Genomic DNA, 21,269 nt, shown 5'->3' with positions numbered 1-21,269 from the left:
AATGAAAAAGGGTTCAAATGAGATAGAACTAGGGGCGGCTGGGTGGCTCAGTCAGTTAAGTGTCTGCCTTCGACTCAGGTAATGATCCTAGGGTCCTGGGATCAAGCCTCCAGTCAGGCTCTCTGCTCAGCAGGGAGCCTGCTTCTCCCTCTGCCTGCCACTCCACCTCTTGTGCACTCTCTCTCTCTGTCAAATACATAAATAAAATCTTTTTTAAAAAATGAGATATACCTGTTATGAAATAATTCTTATGAATTGTTATATGCATCAAAAGACATATAAGCAACTGTCATAAAGCAAAAAATAAGGGAAATGCAAAGAAAAATAATAGACAAAAGCACATTAATGGAACTTCCCTTAGCCCATATGTAAAAATCTTCCTAAATAACAAAAGATCCCATGCATTCTTCCCACCGCCCACCAAAAAAGGCAAGCAGGCCGCACAATAAAAGACCTAGGAAAAAAAAATCATGTAAAACAAAAAATATGTGAGAGATCTAAAACCGGACATACCTGTATCAATAAGTGAAAATAGGCTTAGCTCAACTATTAAAAGGAGTTTTAGATTGAACTATAAAATAAAACAAGAGATAGCTAAAGAAAGTGATTCAGAAAGGATGTGCATGTGTTACATTTATATTCAGGATAAATACAGCTCTTAGCCTTTGTTGGAAAAGGTTAATATTGAAGTCTTGATATTTAGGGTAATTTAATTTTACTTGCAAGCAAGTGACCTTTGAAACAAATTCCACTGAATTTTATTTTCTTAATGTTACTCTTCTTTTGTTGATGTATTTTTTTAGGATTTACATAAACTTGAATTGAAAATTCTAGATCGACAGTTAAAGGAAGATGAAAAGGCAGAAAAACAAAGGAAACTGGCAAAATTAAAAGAAAAGGTGCTGTGTGCTAAGATTTATTTTTATTGTTACTATCCTAACTCCTTGATTTGTAAGGAGACAAGCATAAAATCCATTTTCTTTATATCCAGAGCTCTATTTCTGTATCACTTCCTCTAGATTTCGTACTTAACGGATTTACATATTACAAAGCACAGTTTAGTACAACTTAAGCAACTGTTGTTGGAATTCTGCCATTTCACATTCTAAGCACCTTATTTTCTTTTACCCTGAATTAATTTTCTCTTCCTACTCTTCATTCTGTTTTTCATTTTTTTTCTGTATATGCCTCTGTTTTAGACCTATGGCAGCTAGGAGCATTGCTTAGTCTCCCTGGGAGTACACGGACTACAGATGTTGGGGACTCTCATGGGAACGGAAGGAACGAAGGACTTCTGGTGGTTATTTAGCCTAAATTTATTGTCTGGCTATTCCACTATCACACTTGGGGGCATTACATTTCCCTCAGAACAGAAACAAAAAATAGAAAAACAGTGGAAGCAGAATAAAGTAATTGAACTAGAAAAAAGAAGCTAAATTAACAGTTTATTAATAGATTGATGGAGTCCAGATTTTAGGTTAGCTCTTGGAGCACAACCAGAAGTTTGCTGAAAAGGTTAACAGTTCTTTTTCTGTTTAGCGAATGTCAAGGATGTTTCTTATAACTGCTTGCTGTTGTTACTAAAGATCTCACTCACTAGTCCAAACTTAATAGTTCATATAAAGTAACTGGCACTCATTTTCATTCTGATTACAGGTTGAAAACAATGTTAGTAGAGATCCCTCTAGGCTTTACAGACCTACCAAAGGTTGGGAGGAACGGACCAAGAAGACGGGACCCACAGGCTCTGGGCCACTTCTGCGTATCCCACACAGGTAAAAAGGAGTTAGAGTGGGTGTCCACTTTATAACAACTTAATAACTACATATTTATATTTTATACAATTTCTACATGCATGCTAGATTTTACAGTAAAAAGCTGGTAAAAGTTGCTAAATAGTGTTCAATTATATAGATGTTCTATCATTCCTATACATTGAAAACTTGAGCTATTTACACTTCGTACCTAATGACATAGAGTGGCATTTTACATGGTGGTTAGATTCTGACATGCATATGTCAACAATCTTGTATGGTCAAAGTCACCCATGAAAAGCCTTTTACTTATATAGGAGGCATATTATCTCTCAGTGAGTCCACCGTAGAATTTAATTAGGATTTTTTTTAAATTCCCTTTGTATTTATAATTGCCCTTCTTCTTCTCCCTAGGGCTATTCCAACCTGGAGACAAGGACTTGACAAAAGAATATGAGATAATGAAGTTGGTATTCAGTTGATGAGAATGTCAGCATTTTCATACCAGGAGAGAGTCAATAACTATGTTCTTTAAATAGTACTAGCCCCAGTCAGATTGAGAACTGTGTTATATGTGAATCGACAGGTACTGAGTTTCATGCGGCATTGTTGTAGCTCGTGTTCATACTCAGAGGGTATTTAATGTGTATGTTGGCCTATTATTGATGTAAATGTTTTTTGAATAAGTGTATGTTACAAACATGATTTCATTTAAATACTCAGAACATTTCAAAGATATTTTGTTTTTGTCATGGCATAGCAAAATAAATTGGGACAATCATAGACTAACTTTTTTTTTAAACAAACATTTTTTAACATTTATAACTTGGAGGTGAATTAGCTCAAGTAACAAAAATGTAAAGGTTTTCCTTTTTTGGGGGAAGTAAGTTAGTACTTTTCTAAGTTTAACAAATTGGTAGTTTGTCAGTTGTTACATTTTTGTGTAATAAATATTTTGTATTTGTTGGAAGCATGCTTTGTTTTATATAGAGAATATTTATTTTAAAAATATGCCTCACCTCATATATATCCTATTATTTGTATTACCGATATCTTTTTGGTTTCCTTTAGCTATTCCCAATTTCCCTTTAGCCTTTCTGGATGTCACACATTTATAAAGCCTTTGTGTCTATCACATCTTCCTAGCTGGTGCAGTTTTCTTTACTGCTTCTGTTTGACTCAAAATATTTGGTCAAAAGAGTTAACTTTAAAATTTCCAAACTTTTGTACGTGAAAACACAATTTAACTTAATTTGACTCAACTTTTCATATTATAAAATCTTAGTTCCTAACTTTAATCATTTCCCATCTTACAGGAAAGATACCATATATGTAATAAATATAGAAAACTCGTTTCTTTTAACTTTTATCTTAGAATATCTTTAATTTATAACTTGATACATCTAGGCCAAATGACTCAGAAATTTACTACTAGTAGTAACCTTTACTTATTTCACAGTTAATCATCAAAGCAGATGGCTTCCAAATTTTGTAAACCGAATTCTGATTACACAATTACTGGTGCAAAATGAGAGAAATAACATAAAACATCCTTAATCAGGAATGTGTGTTTTATTTGTAGTCCTTGTTCTCTATAACTTTTTTTTAAATGATTGGAGGCAGTTTAAGAAATAAAATATTGAATTGGACAACACATTTTAAACACAGAATGGAACTACTACAAGATAGAAAAAAGGTTTCTTACATAATAGATTTTGAACATGTTGTTTTTTATTGCACAGAAAGGCAGCTATCCATTTCCTGCATCTAAGGGAAGCATACTGGGTAGTGTGATTTTATGGCTTTTTGTCTGTTTTTTGGTTTGTTTCTTAATAAAAGTATGGAGTTTTCTTTGACAAAACCAGTCCTTCTAACTGAATCTAAAATAAATGAGGGATTTATTATATGGATCCTCTATATAAGGTATAGAATAAGCAATAATTAATAGTATCTTCAGTTATAGGCTCATAGAAGAGATAAACATTTCTCATACTGATTTAAAAAGGATATGAGTAAGAAATTTAGAAAAAATCCCTAAAAGGAAAATGTTAATAAAGCACCCATAATTCCATTACTCCAGGGTAACTTTTTCCAAAAATATGCCTACATATTTTAAAATAGCTATAGTCATTTTATTTACGATACTAAATCACATTATACATACTTTCCTATGTTTCTATAGAATTCAAACATTATTGTTTAATGGCTAAATAATATTCAATTATATAGATGTTTTATCATTCCAATACTTTTTACATGGGGGTTGGATTCTGTCATGCATATGTCAGTAATCTTTTGTGGTCAAAGTCACCCATGAAAATCCTTTTACTTACCTAGGAGGCATATTACATTATTTCTCAGTGAGTCCATCATAGAATTTGGATCAGATTGCTAATTCCTGAGCTGAGAATCAGATGAAAATATTTGGGTTCTCTTTAGTGGCCCAGTTGAATAGGATTGTCTTTCTGAGCATATATAGACTGCATTGTTCATCCTAATAAATTAAATATGTGATATGACTGCACTTTGAACATGCTCAGACCTTTGGTGGTGCATGTTTGTGAGAGTAAGATCTTAACTGTAATAACAGAACGAAAACTCTAGACTGGGGCATACCTGAAAAGCAAGGAGTGTGGCCTCCCTGTTTGTAAGGAAGCCCCAAGAACAGCCCTCCGCCCATACCCAGCCCTTTGGTAATGCGGTATTTGTTAAAGACATACAGGAATACCTGTGAATAAGTAGTTACTAGTACCTAAAATTAGGCGCTCTGGATTACTGAACAGGTAGAAGATAACTCCAGCCCACACAGTATGTATTTTAAGTAGATTTTTCTAAGAAAGCTAACAAAATCATACTCAAACTTAGCCTAGCTGACTATAGAGAACTTAGGTTTGAGCCTCATCTTTGGGTGGATTTTTTCCCCAAAGACTGCCTCGTGACGCAAATTAAGTTCCTCTTTAAAAAAAAAAAAAAAAAAATAGCCAGAAGCATGTTGTTTCATTTTTTAATATACGGGTAGTTGGTGAACATTTGAGCTTGTTTGCTTGGTAAATTGATGCAACATTGATGAACACACAGACTCAAGCATTAAGAATTCAATCTTTTAAGACTTGAAAATGATGCAGTCACACATACGAATAAGTCTATATTGTGTGTATATATGTATATTGTGTATATATACAATATACATATCTATTTTAAGTGATTGCTGGTATCCTAGAGAGGACTAGGAACGCCTCTGAACTTAGGAAGCGTCAATAATTATTTAATAAACATTTATCTCCACGGCTTGATTTGAAGGTCTAGCCTCCCTATCCATTCAGTTTAAAACCGGGGCCTTCCAAAAAGGATTTATTCTGATGCATCCATTTTCACATATACCATCGTTTAGGGCCGTGATTGTCTCAAAGCGAACTAGAAGCTTTTGATCTTGCACTTCCTCTCAAATATCTAACGAGGATAAAAAGTTCTGGAGGGATTTGTGGGCTGAATTTTACAAGGCTCGAGAGGGGTGTCCAAGCCTGCGGGGCTCAGAATAGAAAAGGTGGGGTCTAGAGAGAAATCCGAGGCATAAAGCGCTGCGTAAGACCGCTCACAGCGAGTAGTTTCAACTACCGACGGACGCGCGGCCGGCGCACTGCCCATCCCCGCGCGCCATCCCCGCGCGCCATCCCCGCGCGCCATCCCCGCGCGCCATCCCCGCGCGCCATCCCCGCGCGCCATCCCCGCGCGCCATCCCCGCGCGCCAGTGTCGCCCCTCGGGGCTCCTTCACGCCGCGCGCCAACTGCTTCCGGGTCGCGGCGGACGTCGCTTCCGCAGCAGCATGGCGGCCACGGAGGATGAGCGGCCGGCGGGGAGCGGCGAGGGAGAGCGGCTGGATTTCCTGCGAGACCGGCACGTGCGGTTCTTCCAGCGCTGCCTCCAGGTCTTGCCCGAGCGTTATTCTTCGCTCGAGACCAGCAGGTAACTGGTGGTCACGGTCAACGGGGGTGGGCACGGGGCCCCGGCCCCAGCGGAAAGGCACCGCGGAGCCGGCCGGCTGACCCGGCGCCTGCAGGCCCTGCGCCGCCGCCCACCCGGCCCTGCCGGGTTCCTCTCCTCTCGGGCGGGTCTGCAGTCACCCTCACTCCCCCGAGCTATGGGGGGAGGATTGGGGCAGCAGTAAGTCGAGGGCTTGTGGAACCTCCAGTTTCTGCCTTTATCACTTCCCAACCATTTTTCCTGTCAACTCTGAGCTTCGTCTTTATTCCCACTACGAGGCTGTGAATCACTTGGCCTCGTTACTTCCGAGTATAGAAGGAAAAAGACCAATCATTGTAGGTAAATAGCCTCGCCTGTGCTACCCTTTCCTCCAACACGTTATTAACCCTGAATTGAGTATCTGTATGGTGTGTTACGTATAGGAGCGGCGCAGAGCCTGTAAGGTTTGAGTAGAAATTAACTTTCCAGGAATTGTAAATCTAAGGGTAGGAGAAGGTTGGCGAAGAGGTGCAGTGTTCCGTGAAGCAGCCTGTTAAAAGTGTATTTGCTGTAGCCTTGTGAGTTGGAGTTGGCTGAGGAGTGTGATTTGGCTGCGGCTAAAAAACTGTGAATTAGTCATTCAGAGTAAAAGTCTGGGGATGAGAGGAAGGAGGCGGTCCTTGCTCTGCAGTGCTGTGTTTTGAGTGAGGCTCCAACGCCGCGTGGGACTGGATAAGGAGAGAGCCGATTGGTTTTGCTCTAATCTCTCCGTGTTTTTTGAACTCTGATTCTCTGGTGTATTTTGAACATTTCATGGCTGGGTCAGATTTGTAAGTTTTATAGATTACTTCTGCCTAGTGCTCTAGAAATTTAGTATGAGAGGAGCTGGAGTACAGCTGAACAAGACAAGTGGTTTCAATAGAGTTCTATGCAGCATAGGGTTAATGTGTGTTAGCATGGGGTTAATGGGAGCGTGTAGGAAGGGCAGATATCTAGCCCAGACTTCTTTAGAGAGGCCTTCCCAAAAGAGATCCATCCTTTCCAGTCACCACCTGAAATGATATATTTATTGGTTTATTTGTTTAATATTTTTCTTTCACGCGGGATTGTAAACTTCACGAAAGATCTTTGTCTAGTTTACCTCTATGATACTAGAGCTGCCCTGTCCGATGTAGTAGTCGCTAGCCACATTTGGCTGTTTAAATTTGGATTAATTAAAATTAAATCACATGAAAAATTCAGTTCTTCTGTTTGCAGTCGCCACTGCATTTCATAGCTTTTGTTGCTATTTCAACATTTCCATCATCCCAGAAAGTCTTTTGGGCAGTACTGCACTAGGACCTTGAAAAGTATCTGGCGTATAAGAGGCACGAAGTAAGTATTTGTTAAATAATGTGAGCAGAGCCCTGAATAATGAACACATTCTTGCTAAAGGAAGAGTGAAGCATTATTTATAGTCCTTTCTCTATCCATAGGTGTTGATTGATCATCAGAGCACATCCCTAGACCTAAATTAAGGTTTCCAAAACTTACCCCACTGAGTAGAACAATATGCTATGAAACAAAGGATGTTAATAGATCACACATTTTATGGGGATTAATTTTATGTGAATTTGAAGCGTTTAGATAAAAAAAAACTTCCATCTTGTGCTTGTTAAACAGTTGAACTTTGCTCGTAGCTGTCATTTTAGGTCTGTGGCTGTATTTTCAAAGTGCCAGTGTGTGCTCTATTTAAAATTCCAGCATGGACAAAACCATATATACTAATGCGTGTTGGTAAACTGTGTAATGGTGCTCATAGCGTAAGTAAAACTGCAAAAATTGTCTGATTGAACAACTGATTTCATAACTTCAGTATAATCTTAGAATCTACACCAGGCATTATATAGTAGATGATAATGTATAATGTCATGGTGCATTAGTTAAGAAATATTATGTCCTTTTTATGCCTGATGCTTATCACTTGAGTAGAATATTTTTTATTTCTTGTTTTCTTATGGCACACTTAATAACCACATTTAAACTAATGTGCACATAGCAGTTTTTGTAGTGATATTTTCAAGTTTTTCAGTTTTTCTCTTTCCTGAGTCTTTGCTTTCCTTAGTTTAGCGTTAAGTCCTTTTGTGGTGTATGTGATTTATAATTGTATGCTTATGAAGGAGCTCTGAGCTTTTAAGCAAAGGCGACTGATCACAAAATTTCTACTGATGCCAAGAGTTTTCAGATAAAACGATGTGTTTGCTAAGTCACAGTTCTTAACCTGGTATTGCTATTTAATTCCATAGACATTTGTTGAGTGCCTACTGTTTGGGTACAGGGAGGGATGCAGTGCAAAACCGGTGATTTTTGGTGTGCCTTTCTTCTTGCTGATAGATGTGACAAAGGAGACTCTCAGGAAGGCTGATAACGGACTAAACATTTAGATACTTATTTTTTGACCCACCGTTTTGGCAAAATTACTTTCATTTCCCTTTTGCTTTTAGTTTGACAAATAGGACTGAATAATTTTTATTTTTCTAATAACAATGGCTTTATGAAAATAAAGTGTTGTTTCACCTGTGGCTTTTTTTTCATATTAACTTCTGAAAGGTGGTAGTTATTAGTTAACCTCATGTGAATATTAAACCTTGGGTTGTGAGCTTTGTGCATTAACAGGCTTCTTTTTTGTGAGTGGTTTAGAGAGTTTTTTGGTCATAAGTTGTTATTGCCATTTGTATTTGGGTAATGGGAGTTAAAATAGGTTTTTGTTTTTTGTTTTTAAAGATTTTATTTATTTATTTATTTGACAGAGACAGAGATAGCGAGAGCAGGAACACAAGCAGCAGGAGTGGGAGAGGGAGAGCAGGCTTCCCGCCGAGGAGGGAGCCCGATGTGGGACTCGATCCCAGGACCCTGGGATCATGACCTGAGCCGAAGGCAGACGCTTAACGACTGAGCCACCCAGGCGCCCCTAAAATAGGTTTTTTTAATCGGAGAACGAAATACTGACCATTTTCTATGTTACTTTTACAGATCCAGCTGCTCTCAAAGAAGGGTTTAGATGTTTGGTTTTTATTTTACAGGACATCACAATCTACCTAGTCTTTCCTAGTCCTTCCATATTCCTCTGTATAGCCTGTGTTGTAACTGCTCAGCTGACTACCGTCTAGCAACTACTCTGCTCTTTCATTCCCTCCCTTACCTGAAATATATTGCAGTCCAGCAGTGTGTTTCTCAAAGCATGATGGCGACGACGGGAGGCTCTAAATCAGTGACATCCTCACATGCTTATAAGATGCAAGTACCTGGGGCACCTGGGTGGCTCGTCAGTTAAGCGTCTGCCTTTGACTCAGGTCATGATCCCAGGGTCCTGGGATCAAGCCCAGTGTCAGACTCCTTGCTCAGCAGGGAGCCTGCTTCTCCCTCTCCTCCCTGCTTGTACTCTCTCGCTATCCTTCTCTCTCTCTCTCTCAAATAAATAAATAAAATCTTAAAAAAAAAAAAAAGAATGCAAGTACCTGAGCCCCTCCCCAGTTCTGCATCAGACTCTTTGTGGGCCTGCCAGTGTGCATTGTGACAAGCATCCCATATAGTACTCATGCACCCTAACGTTTGAGACTGTTTGCCTGATAGGAGAAACAGATGTACAAACAGATTCTTAAAACAGTGCCTCCCGGGGCGCCTGGGTGGCTCAGTCGTTAAGCGTCTGCCTTCGGCTCAGGTCATGATTCCGGGTCCTGGGATCGAGCCCCACATCGGGCTCCCTGCTCCATGGGAAGCCTGCTTCTCCCTCTCCCACTCCCCCTGCTTGTGTTCCCTCTCTCGCTGTGTCTCTCTCTCTGTCAAATAAATAAATAAAATCTTAAAAAAAAAAAAAAAAAAAAAAACAGTGCCTCCCAACTCTACTATGCATATAAATTACCTGGGGATCATCTTAAAATGCAGATTCTGATTGCATAGGTCTGGGAGGGGTCTAAGGCCCTGCAGGTCTAACAGGTTCCCAGGTGATGCTGATGTTGCTGATCCCCTGACCACACTTGAATTTGTTTGCACAATGATTGTGGATTCACAGAATATTATGGGAGCACCTTAGCTCAACCTGAAGAGAGACATGTCTCAGAGATGGCTTCTTGGAAGAAGTAACCCTGGAGCTAAATACTAAAGAATGTGTTTAGTTTGGGGGGATGGGGGATGGATTATAGGCAAATGGAAAAGACAATAAAGGTAGATAAGTGAATGTTGAGCAGAGACACTGCAATCATTTGTTTAACAGTGGTTCAAAATGTAAGGCAGGTGTGGTAGGAATTTAGTCTGGCGGGCAGACATGGGCCAGATTACAGAAGGCTTTGTGTGCCAGGTCAAGAAACTTGAATTTGATATCACATAAGTGATGGAACGTTGCCAAGCAGTGGATCTTCCTGGTTAGATACGCATTTCAGAGTGATCGTTGAATTTGAGATTGGTTGTTGTAGTAGTAAGTTGGACCAGACCAGAACCAGGAAGACCAGTTAGGGAGCTGTTGTAGACCAGTTAGGGAGCCAGATGCTGGGGCAGAATGGATAGGATGAAGGGGTATAGGAAAAAGGAGGAGTTCCAGGATTCTAGGATTGGAACTGCCATCTGGTCTAGAGAACAAGGGGCTAAAGGAGTAGGTTTAGAAAGGAAGATGATTTCTTTCTTTTTTTTTTTTTTTTGACAGCGAGAGCACTAGTGGCTTGGGGAGGGAAGGTGGAAAGGTGGAGGGGAGAAGGGAGAGAGAGAATCTTAAGCAAGCTCCACGCCCAGCACCAGGCGAGGCAGGGCTGGATCTCACGACCCTGACACTTAACCAACTGAGCCACCCAGGTGCCCTGAAGATGATTTCTGTAATAGTACTTATTATATAGCTACTTATTTTTTCCCATAATTTAACCTGCTTAAGATTAGGAGGCTTGTTTTATTCGTTTTTGTCATGACATCTAGTCTGTAGTAGATGTTTAGTAAACATTTCTTATTGAAAAATTATTTTGCATGTAAAGTAATTCCAAAGATGTGTGACTGTACTTAAAAATACTTACCATCAAGCCAGCTACTGAAAAATATTAAAGATAAGAGTAAGGCTTAGGGCGCCTGGGTGGCTCAGTCGTTAAGTGTCTGCCTTCGGCTCAGGTCATGATCCCAGGGTCCTGGGATCGAGCCCCGCATCGGTCTCCCTGCTCAGTGGGAAGCCTGCTTCTCCCTCTCCCACTCCCCCTGCTTGTGTTCTTTCTCTCGCTGTGTCTCTCTCTGTCAAATAAATAAATAAAATCTTTAAAAAAAAAAAAAAAGAGTAAGGCTTAAAATTCTAGCATTCCTGCAGCGTTTCAGTCATTAATTCCAGAGTGTTTTTGGGGCCGCTGTGTGCTGTGTATTTTAACTTCATGATTAATTTCCATCTGTCCTCTAAGGCTCTCTCATCATTTCCACTGTTACCAATTTTATTGAACAACTGTGTTCCTATTTCTAAATATTTCCTGTTTGTAAATGCTTGTTCATAATTTTAGAACTTTTTGCAGTATGATTTAGTTATTGCCCCACCTGAGATCTAGGCAGGAATGCAGTTACCTGTTAAAGACACTTGGAGATGCCGGTAAAGAGACTGTACTGGCGGAAAGGGGCAGAGCAGGTGATCCAAAGTTTGGGAATCTAGTCAGTGCCCATGTATCAGTGTTTCCAGTATACTCGCAAATGGTCACTTACCTGCTCTAGCCTAACGGTACACTACTCCTTTATTAGCACAGGAAAGTTATTACTATTGCTCAATTCTTTTTTCCACTGCCCAGACTGGTTTTCCTTTTTTTTTCCCCCCTATTTAATCCTTGGGGGTTTTTTGGGGGGTGCTGTTTTTTAAGCCTGAAAATGTTCTTCTTAAGCCTGAAAAATTGGAGATCTTCTGGAGACATCATTTAGTTGATGCCTCCCATCTGTGAATTCATCCAATGGGGCAGCAACTTGATTTAGAGGAGACGAACTTTACTACTTCATCCATGTAAGATACACTTTCATATGTGTTGTTCAGAGTGGAAGAAGGGGCAGGAAGATGTGGCTGGCTTGCTTTGCTTTTTCAGGTTATAGTTTCAGAGTTCAATTCTAGGGAAGAGAAGAAAGGAAGAGAACAAACAAATGCTCTCCAAAGCAACAAAGTCGAAATACCTTCACCAGCCTGATTTTAGGCTTGTGTGTTTGCGTGACTTCCCCTCTAGACACCTGCCCCCAGGTGGGTTGCCAGCAGTCCATACCCCAAGTAGCCCTCACTGGGGCACCGTAAAACCCTCCATTATTTCCCTCAGAGGCCCACAGCCCAAAACTGCTTTTTTTTTCTTATGACTTATTTAATTCTCTCCCTCTCAGAGTTTTAGGACTGCTTAAGAACTCTGGTGTGCTAAGAAAGGAGTATTTTCCCAGCCTATCTTAGAGGGGAGGCCAGACATTTGCTCCAAATTGACTTCTTGGTTCTGTCTGCTAGCCGCTGCTGGGCGCCTCACTTCATAAGCATAAGCTTTTCACTAGAGCTGTGTTAATCCTAAAACCTTGGTCTCACCTGCTAGGAGTTGAAAATACCGGACTCTCAGAAGCCTTTAAAATTAAGTAGGCAAGATTTTAAAGTAGTTTACCAGCAACTGACTTGATTTCTGGTATTTGCATCCATATTCAGAAGCAAATAAAATGAAAAACATCATTCATATAACACTTATATGTAGGTAACAGTATGACTTTGGAGCAGGGTTACTTAACCTTAGCACTGTTGACATTCTGTTGAATGGCGCAGTCCTATGTGTTGTAGGTGGGACATTTAGCGGCATCCTTGGCGTTTACCAGCTAGCTGCCACTGGCACCCTCCTCTACGACAACCAGAAATGTCTTTAGAATGTCCCCTGGGGCATCACTGCTCTAAAGCGGTGCACTTTTTTTTTATTTTTAAAGATTTTATTTATTTATTTGACAGAGAGATAGAGCCCGGAGCACAAGCAGAGGGAATGACAGAGGGAGAGGGAGAAGCAGGCTCTGCACTGAGCAGGGATCCCGATGTGGGACTTGATCCCAGGACCCTGGGATCATGACCTGAGCTAAAGGCAGATGCTTAACCATCTGAGCCACCCAGGCGCCCCCCCCACTCTTTTTTTAAAACAGGCTCCATGCCCAGCATGGAGCCCAACATAGGGCTTGAACTCATTGAGATCAAGACCTGAGCTGAGATCAAGAGTCATACGCTTAAATGACTGAACCATCCAGCCTCCCCTAGAGCAGTGCTTCTAAAGCCTGGCTGCACATTATCCTCACCTGGGAAGCTTCCCACACCGCACCCCCCCCCCCCAATACCAGTTATGCAGACCCCACCTTCCACCTAGAATTTCCATTTCATTATCATAGAGTAAGGCCTGGGCCTCTCTGTGTTTTATTGGTGGTGTTTTAAGTGTTTGTTTTTAAGCTGATTCTAACAATGTAGCCAGGTTTGAGAAACATCCCTGTGGAGAACACCACCCTGCAACTCCCAGTTCCTAAGTAGTTTTCATTGGTTATCTAGCATTGAAATCTCAAGCAAATTACTTGAGTTCTTTGGACTTCATGGTCTTGAGCTAAAAAAAATTTAAGAGAATACTTAGAAAAGAATACCAGCTTATCTTTATAGCCCTTTCAATGTTTTCTAATCATGTATGTTTTTTATTGACAGGAAGATCTTTGATTTATCCAGCCTCTGTAGGTTGTCTTATCGACAACCTCATGTTGTCCTCCACTTTTGTCTTTGTCTTCCTTTTGTTTTTTTTCTATAATAACGCTTTAATAAACTAAATTACTAGATAATTTTAATTAATTATGTCTGACTATAACCATTTATAGCAAAACCAAAAACCCTAGTGAGAGCTCTCCAGGGGGGTTAGGTGAAGTATTGCAGGCCTTTTATCTGTTGGTGACTTCAATAAATATTTGAGTATGTATCACCACAAGGCAGACTTACCTCCTGAGACATAATTGTCATGAAGAGCAGTGATTCTCAAACATGTCTGCTGTTAGATAGAAGGTCTTCCCATTTCTAAAGTATCATTTTGTTTTGGGAAAGAGCAGGGTTGTCTGGGGGGGCGGGGGAGAAGGTTGCCAACCAGTGACCTGAGAAGAGGCCTGTAGTGTGACAGCATGTGTAGATCCTGAGGTGGTCGTTGACTCCTGTCAAATCAGGGAGATGACCAGTAATGATAGCTTCTGTTTGTTGAGTGCTTGCTTGTGGGCAGGGAGGGCAGTAATGTGAGGTGTAATAATTTATAGATAAGGAAGTGGACTTAGAAAAGATTTAGAAAAGGGCCTGCCCAGGTTATAGATGGCTGTAAATCAGCCAGCCTAGGATTTGAACCTAGCTCATTTGACGGCAAAGTCTGAACTCTGAACTGTAGCCTCCCACATGAAGGGGTTCCACTGCCCTTAATTTAGTCCTGATCGTGCTCAGATAAATCACCTCCCTAATTCTGGTGGATCTCAGTGGTTTGTTAGAATTAAACTGAGATAGTATATAAGAAATTTTCTAGCTCAGTGTCTAGTACATAGTAATAGTCTCTCAGTAATGTAAGTTTCCCAAAATCTGTTTTTCTTAAGTGTACCAGTATCGCATTATTTTTAGTTTTTGCCTTAAGCTTTGGTTAGAATTACTCTTTGATTTGTCCTTCTGTTATCTAATGTATGCCAGTCTTTTTCAACCAGGAATCAAGGAGAATTATACCCTTAAAAAAGAAAAAAGTGACTTTTCTCATTTTTCCTTAAGTTGGTAGTATTTTTCTAGATGGCATGGGAAAGAAGTTAATTTATTACACGCAGTGGATGCTTTAGGGCGTTAAGGTTTATTTCTCTTTTGGAATCTTAGTTGAAAAGGTTACAGAATGTGTCCAGTGGCTTTGCTGTCAGATTTTAGACCAGATGATTTAAAATATTAATTTGTTATATTAGTTATAGGAATTGTTAGAATACAGAAATGAGATAACCATGCTCAGACAGCAGAATGCATCTCAACCTGAAAAGAATTATATATAACAAATTCTTTATGTAAAAAGTAATCACTAAAGTACTAGTTTTTATATGAAAACAAAGTTTACATTTCTCATTTAGTGTATAGTCTTGGAGGGGGGTGTGTTGCCTTACAGTTTTTCATTCCATCGAAGAATCCTCTCTGGGAAAATGGAGTTGAAATGCATATGTATTTTTTAAAGTATTATTTCCCAAAATTCATTTTAAGTTTTTTCCGGTCACATTATTTGTAAACAAATTTGAATACAGATGGACTTATTCTAACGTTCCTTAAGAATTATGCACAAACTGTAAGTATAGTTGCTCTTGGCAAATAAGTGGAAATAGGGATTTTATATATTTTCAGCCTTTTGAATTTGCTTGTACTAATTAGGTGCAGGCAATTCTTTTTTAAATCTGCTTTAGCCTTCAGGTTGCTTTAGTGAATCCACGCATGTATCAGATGAGTAGGACTGGTTTTTTAACCCCTAAATGTTCCTTTTTACAAATGAAACAAAGGTTTGATCGATATAAACTCTAAGTATAAACAGGGCTTTTTGGCTTTTGTAAAATGAGATTACTGTTTGAATTAAGTTTAAAATTAGAAAGACTTTATTATTTTTTGAACCAGAAAGACTTCAGTGTTTTGACAGTTGAGATGGAATTTTACTTTTTTTTTTTTTTCTTTTAGGCTGACAATTGCATTTTTTGCGCTCTCCGGGCTGGATATGTTGGATTCCTTAGATGTGGTGAACAAAGATGATATAATAGAGTGGATTTACTCCCTGCAGGTCCTTCCCACAGAAGACAGTGAGTGAGTTTTTAGCATTTTATTTTTAGTGTGGCTAGTTAGTTGTACTTGGCATAACATGTGTCAGACTAGCAAATCTCAGTATTAATTCATAAACTATTACCATATTTTATTCATCCATGTTTTCCTTGCAATGCTACACTCCTATCCCTTTCAAATACGACACTTGAAAAGTCTAATCATTGGGGCACCTGGCTGGCTCAGTCAGTGGAGCGTGGAACTCTTGATCTCAGGGTCGTGAGTTCGAGCCCCACGTTGAGGGTAGAGATTACTTAAAAAAAAAAAAAAAGAAAATAAATAAAAAATTAAAAAGTCTAATCGTTAATCTCTTGAGAGAACCACTATGCAGTTGTCTGGGATTCGAGATTTGCAGTTGTAGCCACATGTTATGTTCTGCACTTCCGTGTGGATGACTACTTGTCAGTTATTTGTACTTGGTATTTTTGTTGAATTAGTTTTGTAGCCTTTGCTGTATTTTGCATTCCCAGCCGTTCTTTTTGTCTTTTCAGCGAACTCTTTGTCATCAAAAAGTTTCATTTCAGTCTCCTGTCGGTTTTCCTTCTCGGGTTTCATTAGCCTTTCTCTGATGGTTTCTTAGAACTCTTACTAGCATTGCAGTCCTTTTCATGCTTATAAACTTTATAAATTTTGGTCAGTTATTTTTCTTTTTTTTTTAATTAGTTTTCAAAATTTATATGTTACCTGATCAACTAAATGCACACAAGCTTTATACGCCTTATTGTTCACTCTGTTAAGTGTAACATACCTAACATTGATTTAACTTGTAGGTGTTAGAAATTCTAACCTTGAAAAGAGAAGCAGATAAACTCCTGGGAAATGACACAGTTTTTATCATGGTCACCACTTACCTGGCTTCTAAGAGCCAATATTTATAAAATGACCGTGTGTTTTATTGGTTGGAGTAAACATTTATAAATGTCTCACTTAGATGAACTTTAGGGAAATAATAAGCTAAAGCTTTGTTTAGAAAGAAAGAGGTTTGATCTATTAGCAGATGTTCTTGGACATAATTTTGTCTTTCTACTTTATTGTTCTTGGATTTCATAGTGTTTGTGTTTATAATTTTTAAAATCTGCCTGTTGAATTCTTGTTTAAAAATGATAAGCATTTTGGGGCACCTGGGTGGCTCCGTAATTAAGCGTCTGCCTTCGGCTCAGGTCATGATCCCAGGGTTCTGGGATCAAGCCCCACATTGGGCTCCCTGCTCAGCGGGAAGCCTGCTTCTCACTCTTCCACTCCCCCTGCTTGTGTTCCCTCTCTTGCTGTGTCTCTCTCTGTCAAATAAGTAAAATCTTTAAAAAAAAAAAAAAAATGATTAAGCATTTTGAACTAGGTCTGTTGCACATAAATATCTACTCACTTTTCACCAGCTGCATGAAGCAGCGTATGTGATATTCTGGTCAGTAGAGATTCTAGCATGTTGGTGAGTAGGATTTATTGAATGCCCTGCTAAACGTGTGGAGAAGGGCTGTGATAATTACAAGATATGCTGCTTATTCTCTTGGAGCTTGTGGCTGAGGTGAGGTCACAGTTCTAGACACCTGCAAAGTGGAAGTAATTTGTTTCCCCTTTTTACTAGATTTTTTTTTTTTACTAATTTAAGTAGGTCTGGGATTTTTTCTTAAACTATAAAAGTTAAATATTAGATGTAGTATTATTATAGATTCTAATTTTTGATTGATTATTAAAAATACATATCCTGATTAAATTATACACTGTAGTTTCTTAAAGGGATGTATCTCACATAGTACGCATAGGAAATTATAGTGTTAGTCATAGGAAAGCTATTCTGTATGTTTTTTGCTAAAATATATTTTATATTATTTTTAGAAAGAATTTATTGATAACTCATTTCCCTGAAATAAAATAGCCATTGCTACTCTAGAAAAATATGGATCATAACATTTGAGTGAGAGAAGTCAGGTTTTGGTTAGCAGTAATTTGTCATGTATTCACTATGCTTTCTACTTTCTGTCTTCATATTTCTCCCCACTCTTGAGGATTCTTTGCTGGCCTCTGTGATTGAGCTGTGCTATTGTCTTCTCTTAAAATATGTTTATTTTCTTCTACCATTTTATTGTAAGATTTTCACAACCGCTTGATACCCATTAATACATGTATTCTTTTTTAAATGCAACTTACTGAATGGTTAAAATAACTGGTTAATTCTTCTCCCATTGGAAAAGCAGTGCCACTAAATAATAGGCTCCTGTTTTTATGCTCTTAAATGTGGACTTTATACATGTCATCTTGTTATCCCTTGGGTGTGTGACTAAACAAGTCCATGAACTTTTTTTGTGCAGTTAGTTTAATTAAAACCCGTATTCTTGGGGCATCTGGGTCGCTCAGTCGGTTGGGCGTCCAGCTCTTGGTTTTGGCTCAGGTCATGATCGCATGAAGCATGCGATCAGCTCTGCGCTCCATGGGGAAATCTGCTGGAGATTCTCTCCCTCTGCCTCCCCCCTCCTGTTCACACGCGCTTGCACACATGTTCTCTCACTCTCAAATAATCTTTTTTATTATTTTAAGTTTTTTTAAAAGATTTTTTATTTATTTATTTGACACAGAGAGAGGCAGCGAGAGTGGGAACACAAGCAGGGGGAGAGGGAGAAGCAGGCTCCCTGCTGAGCAAGGAGCCCGATGCGGGGATCACCTGGGAGCTCTATTCCAGGACCCTGGGATCATGACCTGAGCCGAAGGCAGATGCTTAACGACTGAGCAGCCCAGGCGCCCCTAAATAATCTTTTTTAAAAATCCATATTCTCTCTAAAGACTGCTTTGTTGTGAGAGATTTGCTGTTGCCTGAACTTTCATATTATTCGTAATAATTGCATTTTTTTTTTAAAGATTTTATTTATCCATTTGAGACAGAGAGAATGAGAGAGACAGAGAGCACATGAGAGGGGGGAGGGTCAGAGGGAGAAGCAGGCTCCCCGCCGAGCAGGGAGCCCGATGCGGGACTCGATCCTGGGACTCCAGGATCATGACCTGAGCCGAAGGCAGTCGCTTAACCAACTGAGCCACCCAGGTGCCCGTAATAATTGCATTTGCTACATACTCACTAGAATGGCTAAAATGGAGAAGGTAGAAAATAACAGTTGTTGGCGAGAATGTAGCACAACTGGAACTCTCACGGGGAGCTGAAGGAAAACTGTCCAAGAGTTGGAAAACTGGCAGTACTTACTAAAGCTGAACATCCGTGCAGTCCATGACCTAGCACTTCTGCTTCCTAGTTCATACCCAACAGAAGTGAAAACGTGTTCACCAGAAGATACGTACTAGAATGTTCATAGCAGTGTTTTTCACAGGAGTCCAGAAGTAGGAACCATAAAAACTACCCATCATTGGTGTAATAGATGAATGATGTATTAAAATATTCACACAATGGAATACTATACAGTGGAAAATGAGAAAGAACAGTCTATAACTATAAAACAAAAATTTTGATGAATGTCACAAACATGTTTTGAGAGAAAGAAGTACCTAGTGTATTATTCTCTTTATACAAAGTATAAAAATAGACCAAACCAATGGGAACTTTTGGGGAGTGAAGGAAGTATGAAGAAAAGAAGGTAGGAGCAAAGTAGGAGGGGGACGTCTAGGGTGCTGTCATGTACTTTTCTTGAGCGGACCACTGGTTATATGGATAAGTTTACTTTGCAAAGTTCATTGAGTTGTTTCATTATGATAATATGCTTTTCTTATGTTTATTATAGTTTGATGGAAGTTTTAAAATTTTTCTTTGAATTCATATTGGTACTCTCCATCTCTTTTGAGACCCATCAGGATTCTCTTTCGCATTGTACTGTGAACTCCATGGATTTCATTGATTTGAAGCCCATTGCTTTTTTTTTTCATTTGTCACTGCTTAACTGTTACTTAAAATATTTTTGCTTGCATCTGAATTGTAAACTTCTAGCGGGGGAGAGAATGTGTCCATCTTAGATTTTTCTTTCAGTGCCTAAAGCTTTGTTGTGTCTCAGGAGGTGTTGGACTATTAAATCATCCATACCTCTTCCAACTTAACTGTTCCTCTTCTCTTTATTTTCACATTTGGTCTACAGCATCATGATATTGTGATTTATAAGAAAAAAATGTATATTTGGTCTTCAATCACAGTTCCTGGCTCACAGCTCCCAAAACCCTTGGCATTTCCTAAGCATTGAGAGTGTTAAAAGATATCTTTTGTTATGTTAATGAGGTAACTTTTGGAAAGCACCTAAGGTTGAGGGGCTTTTGGTCCTTGGAGCCAGCCAGTGATTAGATGGTTGGAACTTTCAGTCCCACCACCTGACCTCTGGGGAGTGGAGAGGGGCCAGAGGTTGAAGCAATTGCCAGTGGCCAGTGATTTAAGCATTCTTGCCTATGTCGTGGAACCTACATAAAAACCCAGAAGGACGGGGTTCAGAGCGCTTCCTGGTTGGCAAACGTGGAGGTGCCGGGAGAGCGGGGCTCCTGGAGAGAATGTGGCTCCCTGCCCCTTCCCCATACCTTGCCCTAAGCATCTCTTCCATCTGGCTGTTTCTGAGTTACATTCTTTTATTGTCAAGTAATAAGTTTCTCTGAGTTCTGTGAGCTGCTATGGGAAATTAATTGTACCCAAGGAGAGGGGCTCATGAGAACCTACAGTCCATCGCCAGTCGGTCAGAAGCAGCACAGCTAATGGGGCTTGCATCTGGTGCCTGAAGTGGGGGTGGGGGGATGGTTTGGAGTCCTGACGGACTGAGCCCTCAGCCTGTGCAATCCGATGGCTATCTGTGCATAGTGTCAGAATTGAGTTGATGACATTGAGTTGTATTCAGTTGAGTTGAATGAATGGCTCGTGTTCTAAGAATTGCTTGTTGGAAATTTCATCTCAGGACACCTAATTTAAGCATCCTCTGACTCCTCAAATATTTTCTCATTCATAAGGCATTTGCAGACTGAGTAGAAGGTGCTTTCTGTAACTCATAGGTCTGTATTTGTCCTACTTTGTGATATCACATAAAATCTTAGGGAATTTAGGGGAAATCGGAGGGGGAGATGAACCATGAGAGACGATGGACTCTGAAAAACAAACTGAAGGTTCTAGAGGGGAGGGGGGTGGGAGGATGGGTTAGCCTGGTGATGGGTATTAAAGAGGGCACGTTCTGCATGGAGCACTGGGTGTTATGCACAAACAATGAATCATGGAACACTACATCTAAACCTAATGATGTAATGTATGGTGATTAACATAACAATAAAATGAAAAATAAAAAATAAAATCTTAAAAAATCTTAGGGAATTTAAAAATCTATAAATATTAAAAACCCAGGACCATAAAAGAAAAGCTTGGTAAGTTTGATTAAATAAACACTTTTAAATGTTGTTTAGTAAGAGGTAAGGTTGAATAAGTAACAGGCTTGGAAATTGTGGTGATATATATAATAAAATATTAATATCCAGACTGTGAAGAATTCTTAAAGATTGAGAGGAAAATAACACATCACTGTTTAGAAAATGACAAAATTTAAGAATAGGAGGATCTCAAAAGAAGTCAATAACTACATGAAAGAGGATTAACCTTACGAGAAAAGTCAGGGAGATACAGTAGAAACAATGGTGCATTATTTTTTATCTAACTCATCAATTTAGCCGGAAGTTTGGAAAGTTGGCAAGAATACAGGGGAAAGAGCGCCTTATTATTATTTTTTTTTTTTTTAAGATTTTACTTATTTATTTGTCAGAGAGAGAGAGAGCACAAGCAGGAGGA

The 21,269-nt window shown here is 39.4% G+C and overlaps 2 protein-coding genes across 3 annotated transcripts in view; both read left to right on the top strand.

Moving 5' to 3' along the window:
* Positions 1 to 2,876, top strand: part of CCDC112 (coiled-coil domain containing 112) — a 29,241-nt gene extending 26,365 nt beyond the window's left edge. Inside the window, exons 8-10 of one of the 2 annotated variants that reach the window (XM_021701851.1) lie at positions 804 to 899; positions 1,657 to 1,775; positions 2,169 to 2,872. In XM_021701851.1, coding sequence (XP_021557526.1) covers positions 804 to 899; positions 1,657 to 1,775; positions 2,169 to 2,211 — 258 coding nt within the window. In that variant the 3' untranslated portion in view covers positions 2,212 to 2,872. Of the gene's footprint in view, positions 1 to 803; positions 900 to 1,656; positions 1,776 to 2,168 lie in introns of both variants that reach the window. The other variant, XM_021701850.1, reaches the window with a different exon arrangement.
* Positions 2,877 to 5,578: 2,702 nt separating this feature from the next.
* The window catches only part of PGGT1B (protein geranylgeranyltransferase type I subunit beta), a 55,232-nt gene continuing 39,541 nt past the window's right edge, over positions 5,579 to 21,269 (top strand). Inside the window, exons 1-2 of the mRNA XM_021701857.2 lie at positions 5,579 to 5,718; positions 15,395 to 15,513. Of these exons, the coding sequence (XP_021557532.1) occupies positions 5,579 to 5,718; positions 15,395 to 15,513 (259 nt within the window). The remainder of the gene's footprint in view (positions 5,719 to 15,394; positions 15,514 to 21,269) is intronic.

This window comes from Neomonachus schauinslandi, chromosome 7, assembly GCF_002201575.2.
Source record: "Neomonachus schauinslandi chromosome 7, ASM220157v2, whole genome shotgun sequence".
NCBI lineage: Eukaryota > Metazoa > Chordata > Mammalia > Carnivora > Phocidae > Neomonachus > Neomonachus schauinslandi.
This window is presented reverse-complemented; position numbering and strand designations above follow the sequence as displayed.